At 37.2% G+C, this 7,459-nt stretch overlaps 1 protein-coding gene across 3 annotated transcripts in view; it reads right to left on the bottom strand.

Annotated features, from left to right (window-relative positions):
- VPS41 (VPS41, HOPS complex subunit) overlaps nt 1-7,459 on the bottom strand; it is a 92,888-nt gene that overhangs the window by 60,795 nt on the left and 24,634 nt on the right. For all 3 annotated transcript variants that reach the window (XM_017727059.1, XM_017727060.1, XM_008644626.2), the window contains exons 3-4: nt 6,240-6,314; nt 610-672 (exon numbers count right to left, since the gene is read on the bottom strand). In XM_017727059.1, coding sequence (XP_017582548.1) covers nt 610-672; nt 6,240-6,314 — 138 coding nt within the window. The remainder of the gene's footprint in view (nt 1-609; nt 673-6,239; nt 6,315-7,459) is intronic.

Below are 7,459 nucleotides of genomic sequence, written 5' to 3'. Positions count from 1 at the left end.
CCGCTCTAAAGAGCAGCTGCAACATTGAAGACACCAAGTAGCAAAACGCAAACATTTACACGCATCACCTTTTCTCCTGCAAGAAATGTTTCTTGTTAAAAAGTACTAGATTTTCCCATAGACCTACTAGAGGTCCTTTTTTCAACAGCCAGGCAGACAAACTTCTCTAAAGCCGAGTTAAACTCAAGTTTTCCCTTCAGATAGGATACATCAATATCACTGCCCATTGCCTTATTTTGAGGCAGGTTTAATGGATATGAACTGGTTCCAAAATATTGACCTCACATTTAGCAGAACCCTCAGAATTTGTATCACAAATCTACAAAGAAATATATTGGGATGGGTAATGCCTGAAACAGGACAATTTCTCTTTAACTGTCCCTTTTGTATTTGAAAAAGTCAATAATATTTTTTTACAAAACCAAGGTTGGCTTTCTTTCCACCTAACCAGATCAAAAGCTTTTATATTGAGATAGAAAACTATTTTCTAGTGACTTAAATAACATTGTAAGGAAGTGGTATTCCTCTTTCTCATTTAGATTGAGTGTGACCTTTCTGTTATTAAAGACACCACCACCACAATTACTAAAGATTAAAACAAGCACTTACTTTAATAGGACAGTCAAACGTTTCATGAAACTCTTCTGCTGAATATAATCCAAACACTTGCACCTGAAAAAGTGTATTGAAAACCAAATGTATTTACCTAATTTACACTGAACAATTAACACTGAAAGTAAAAACCTAACAACTGGAAGATTAATTTGAATACTAACAGTGACATCTTTTTTCCTAAAGGAAGACACAATTAACAATTCAGAGCTATTTGATACAGCTTGGTCTTCTACTGTGACATATCTCTAATATTTGCAGCAGTACAAAAGTACTTTTGTGAATATTTTCCCTCACCATTTTTTGTGAATATTTTTTTGTTGTTGTTACAATCACAGTAAAAACTGTAAGTTCCTTTTGCTTTAGGCTGATGAAATCTGTTTAACAGATAGCAACCTAACTATGGTAAGAACAACAGAATAACATTCAGGAGAAAATAAATTAAAAATTCTTCCTTTCTGAGAAAGAATGGTAGGATTCTTTTCCCTCCAAGCAATACATGGTTTACAGAAGAAAAGAAATTTGTGACAATAAAGCAAAACCACCCTGAAACCCAAGTCCCATATATTTCTAGGCATCCTCTCCTCCTCCCAAGCACATACAGTGCTATTTTGTTTTATTCCATGATCACTGGAAATGTCTTTCTCTGAAGAATCCTCCCTTCTCATTTATGTCATTTATATGGTATCAGTACATTTAACAGTCAGCAATGGAGTTGCAACCGTAGGCAATCAGAATATCTATCAGAATTAATCCATCTGAAGAAGCGTCAACATTGAATTTAAAAAAAAAGTTTCTACTGTCAAGAGAATTAACAGATTTCTAAAATGTTTCCTTGCCTTTAGTTCTGAACAAGTACAGAGATATCAGGTGTTTATGAAATATTATTAGACTCATATTATATGACTACAGAATAAGGTCTCTCATGATTATTTTAAGTACAACCCTCTTTTGGACTCATTTCTCTTCATTCAAAAAACAATATTCCCTTTCCTAATTCTCAGATGAGACAGTTGACAACCCAGTTCCTGCAGAATTTAGGAATAAAACGGGGCTGAAGACTTATGGCCAGGAATTAGTAACTGATTTACTAACTATGATTTCCAGAAAGAATAATAACTGGTTTGCTTTTTCATTATGTTTTTAAGACGTTTCCACCCACTGTCAGAAGTCGTTGAAAACTCATCCCAGAAGGAATGAACACCTCTGGAAGAAGGGAGAAAAGAAGAGCATCCCATGGAGCGATCAGTGAGGAAATGTATCTGACAGCAAATCTACTTAAGAAGGCTCTCAGACAGGCTCTCATTATTTTCTGGAAAATTTTCTGGAGAAGGTAATCCCTTCAGTAACTCTGCTCTGCATGTTCAGCATTGGACTCCTAAGTTCTAAAAGACCCTTTAACCTTATTTCTTTCTTCTCATCATGACTCCTTCAGGAGGGAAAATAAAAAAATATTAGTAACAAAAAAATATAAATCCCTTTTGAGAAAGACCTGAAGAATGAAGTCAGTAAATACCAGTAAGGGGCCGCAACAAGTGAGATTTAATAGCTCTAAAAAGATCAATTCAGAGGACAAGAACCCCCAAAGTTCCTGCAGTCAAGAAGAGAGAGTAAAAATATTAAACTTCACGGAAACTACAAGAGGAACTAAGCCATCAGCAAGGAACTAGGACATCCTTAGAGCAGCTCAAAGTTCAGCAGCCTCAGTGAAGTTAAAAACATCTAAAACCACCTCATTTCCCTCTCAAGCTTGTCTCCTGGATACATCTCCTAAGCAGCATTATCAGCTCAGTCCATTACTCATTAGTGAATATACTGCCTCTAACAACAGGCTTTAAAAATACTTCTGCATGCACTTTGTAGAGCTGAGCTACTGCTCCAAAGGATTAGAAAAATCAATATTTGGAAACTGAGATGTATCACAAAGCTGTGATTATGTAAGCCAGCCAAAGGGTTGTATTTGAATTGGACCTGGCTGTGAGCCTAGAAAACCTTTGGGCTGATGTCTAGAGGATTTTGCTTTCTGGGTTTTTGTTTCCATCAGTTGGCATATCATATTCAATACAACAGCCTACACAAAATAAGAATCAGGAAAGAGAAAACAAGACAGAGAAAAGAAAGGAAAAAGAAAAAAAAAGAAAATACATGGTTAAAACATAACACTGCAAATTCTGCGAAAACAGAATCCTCAAAAATTACAAAACAGTCCTCTCAAATTAAAAGTAATTAATCAAAATCAGCAACAGTACCTTCAACATTTTCCTAATATATCACTGCATATGGCAATATGATATTTCTTTTCAAGTACGAAAACAAAATGGAGTGAGCTAAGAGGAAAAAACAACTCTGCAAAAAATACATGTTACCATGTTTACTCTAGGGACATCATCTAACAGTTATTACTTCTTAATGTCTCATATTCTTCAGAAAGAAAGTGATTCTTTTGCTATTACAAAACTATATTGGATTTATCTATTTCTACTTTCCATGCCCACTCTGTTCGTGATGCTCTTAGGCAGCTGGAAAAAGGATTTTATGATTCCACTATATGTTGCTAGTCCTGTCTGGTTTTAAATATCCAGAACCCATCACTCCAGTGAATCCAGACTTAGCTGCTTCTTTACTTCCACGTGTGGAAGAAATAACCAACCTTGAGTGATCAAAAGGCAGAAAAACAAGTCACATTTCTTGAAAAATTATCAGTGTAATACTTCATGGATATTCTTAACATTAATGCTGCTACAGGCATTAGAGATGACACTAAAATACGCAAACACATGGGGTTTCAATATAATTTATATTTCTTCATATAAAAAAAGTTACAAGCCAGAATAAGGGTGCCAATTACATTGCTCTTTTGTAATGACATGAGAGCTTTAGCAAAATCAGGAGTCAAATCCAGGTTTTTCAAGAGAATGTACAATTAACTACAGACAAAACTAACACAAAAACCTAATCTAAAAATCTCCACAATTCTGAAGATGCAAGTCTGCTTCCTGTTCTATTTATTTGAGCACCAAAATTCTTTTACACCCTGACATTTCAATACCCAGCAGCTAAACTAGAGGGCTGGTGTTGGTTATGATTTCTGCTCCTCTCCATGCCAGTGGTGATCAGCTGTAGCTGAGTTCATTAGAAAGGAAGGTTTTTAAAGAACCAAATGTGCAGTACAGAAGAGCTGCGGTGGCTCCCAAGGCATTTGTTGGACATGTATGACATACATGTGACAGGTTTTGACATTAGGTCTGGATGTTGACTGTCAAGAAGAGGGTCTGTACTGTGAAGAGAATTGTACTGTGCTTCTGTGCTCCCCCCCCAGTCCATATGGCTAGATCAAATAAAAAAAAAAAAGTAGTAAACTAAAATATATCAGACAGCAGAACGGATGTGAGGAGGAGGTTCTCATCATAAGGCCTTCCCAAATAGTTTCCATCTCTATCATATTGGATCCACTTTGATACGTGAAAATGCACTCTGCTTATCGCAAAAGAGAACATATCTTCATTAATTGGTAGAACATACTTGCATCAATCCAGCTGACTCAAAATTCCCAGGCCTCTTCATTACATCTGCATTTTTATTTAAAACTGATTTAAGAAAATGAAGCTGTTTTACAGGTCTTTTCCCATGTTTGTTTTTTTTTAAGGATTTCACCACTTTCATGTATTTGATCAAGCTAATAAAGACTTTGAAACTACTTGTACAAGTGTTTTAGCTTCTTACAATATCAACACTCCTACTGTAGTAAGGAAAGGGCTATAAGGAATGTAAATTTACACTTTTGTTATGACCAGAACCTTGAAGTGCTACATTATCTGGCCAGGAATCTGCCATTTTCTGATACAGTAGCACAACATACAAGTATGTATTTTAATCAGTTTTAAGAGTGGATTATTTCAGAGACATGAGCCTTTCTGGATCATGTGGAAAGTCTAACTTCTAAAATACCCTCTCCAGATGAGTTTTTCACAAGTGTAGAATATGGTGAAGCACCAGTGTCCCTGGACTCTATGAATGCAAATATGCTGAATATTGTACTTGTGATACTCCATCCCTGTGGCTGTGGAACTACATTTTTGACTGCCTTGTATAGTATGTAATGTCACACACACTGGACCCACAATAGCTATTTCACTAAATGAAGACAGAGTCACCATTTAAAGTATTGAAGTCTTTTCAAACAGAGCCACACCAGAGTAGGTATTATGGATTTTTCAGTATTTCTGAAATTAAATAAGTATATTTAATATTAGTATACAAAAAAATGTATATGGCTTGTAGTCTCCCTGCAGCACAGGTATTTTGAGTCAGTAATCCACAGTCACATCTGAGGAGCCCTTACAGCAACAGCAAGTGCTTGTTTCCCAAAATCATATGAAAACCTAAACCAGCAATGCTAGCTCAACATTTTTACTAGCCTGCACAATTACTGACCCTTGCCTTATCTTGCTTAGACAAATAGGATACTCTTTTGTTTCACACAGGATGCAAAATTCTACAACCACTTTGATAGGCACTAGTATCCCAATTACTGTGTCAAGACATCAAGATACCTCTCAGAACTAAAAGGCCTGGATACACAAACTGGCTGCCTGCCTGTTGAGGGGAAAAAAACCCTATTTGGAATGAAAAAACCCAAATGCATACAGTCTAAAGGGGCTGTTTCCCCATTTTTCCTACTGCAAAATCCAATTGTATTTTAATTTAAAGAACTTCTACTGAATGCAACATTAGGATTACCAACACTCCTCCTCCCCCAAGTCTACTGTGTAAGCAATGCTCTCCTGAGTAAGTTGGATATTGAGAAATTGTTTAAATGATTTTTAATGCACTGCGTTTGTATATGGGCATTATATTCGAAAAGAAGCTTAAATACACTCTGTGCATTAGAATTTTATCATTGAAACCAACATTAGAAAATATTGTCGTTGACTGAAAAAACAAAAAGACATTCTTATAAGTGGAAAATCAATCACCAAAACCACTAAATGTCACAGCTCAACATTCCAGAGAAGCACTGATAATTGTTAGTTATACACTACACAAATGATATATGTCCTCAGTCAAGGAAGTAGGTGCCAGTTTTTTAGGAAACTATACATATATTGATTTTACATTTATTTAATGTGGCTGTTGTAAGACACTTTATTCTTCTGATAAACTATGATTGTTTATCAAAAGATTCTATAATTCAAGAGAAACATTCATAAAGTGTGTGAAAATGAAAACCACCAACCCACAGAAATCAAGCCCACAAAATCCAATTTTGTGGATTTATAGCAGAAAGGCATTAAACTACTGTCTTGCAGGAACAGCAGAATAGTCACTGAAGTAGAACTGGGACAGCAGTAATGATTAAGTTGACATGTCCTCTTGTCACAGCTGTTAATCAGCTTAATAGCAGTTACATTATTGACATTCTTGTAATTACTTTTCCTACAGCATATTTGTGCAAAATATATTTGACTTTAATTTTGAGTATTCAAAGGTGAGCTCAGTTCTCAACATGTATGGCCAAAGTAGTGGTGCTAAATGCAGGAATACACTCCACAGGTTATCGCAATTATTCTAGTGTAAAACCAGGACTACCTGTTACCTCAGCAAATATATAAATAGATTTGTTGTACCTTGCCATCTTCTGAGCAAACACCCATGTGCTCTCCACTTTCATCCAGGCTGATCTGATTTATCTTTACTGGGCTCTAGATAAAGAAAATAAAGAAAAAATACTTTTAAAGTTACATCACCAATGACATGCTTTAACATTCCTTGCACTTTGAAAGATTTACATGTTAATGGCTGAGCAATGCTTAGTTGCACGAATCAAAAAGCCCTCACAGAGTGGGTATTTCTGTGACAAAGCCAAAAGGCAGCCTTCTTTCCAGCCTTTTGCCTAACCCCAAAATTTTGACTTTTTGCAGTTACCTGCCTCAGGGCTCTGGAACTCTCATGAAGTCTCAGGCTCCCAGACCTTAAGCATCTGTGCCTGCATACCACAGCTATTAATTCCCACTATCAAAACTTTGGATAAAATGTGGTGACCACACAGGCATCAGGGCAACTGAAAACTTTTCTAGTTTGGCCTGATGGCTATGCTGGTAATTATTTATTTATTCAAATTCCTTCTCTTACTTTCATTTTTGGCTCTAATACTATTCTCAGATGTATTAGAAGGTATTGAAGTGCAACATGGGTTTACTCATTCTTAGACAAATACGGAGAAAAGCCTGAAAACTGCCCCAATTTAAGAAATTTTCCCTTCCCTATCCAAACATACTTTTGGTTCTTACCTATGAAGTTAGACAGTATCTGCTACTGTTTACTTAGCTTAAACAGCTATTCATAACTAAGGTACGGCAGACTAACTTATAATTTGAATAACCTGATGCATATCCTCTTGGATACAAAACTGTAGTGGGTTGAACCTGAGTTGATGGACAGTCTTTTAGACTAATGATGCTTCTCACAATTTACATACTTAAACCACATGGAAAGGCAGGAATTGCCTTTTGTGCTAGCTCGCCTGCTGGAAGGTGGGGGGGCTCCGAGCCTCCAGGCCCTGCCGGGGCAACTGCCCCTTTCCCCCTTTCCCAACGCCGCGGCACAGACTCTGGGTTGCTGGGGGGGGACTATCCCAGAGCTGCAGGCAGCTAAAACCACCCATGGACTGCTCACAGCTAAAACCAGCCATGGACTGCTCACAGCTAAACCCATCCAGCGCGGCTTCTGGGGACAGGCGGGTCCCTCTCCTCTCCATGCGGAGCCTCCTGTCTGCAGCCAGCACACTTTGTGCTGAACTGAAGAGGACACCATGCAGCCAGCAGCACCGAGGGAGGGAGGCTTTCCC

This window comes from Corvus brachyrhynchos, unplaced genomic scaffold (assembly GCF_000691975.1).
Source record: "Corvus brachyrhynchos isolate BGI_N302 unplaced genomic scaffold, ASM69197v1 scaffold1002, whole genome shotgun sequence".
Taxonomy (NCBI): Eukaryota; Metazoa; Chordata; class Aves; order Passeriformes; family Corvidae; genus Corvus; species Corvus brachyrhynchos.
This window is presented reverse-complemented; position numbering and strand designations above follow the sequence as displayed.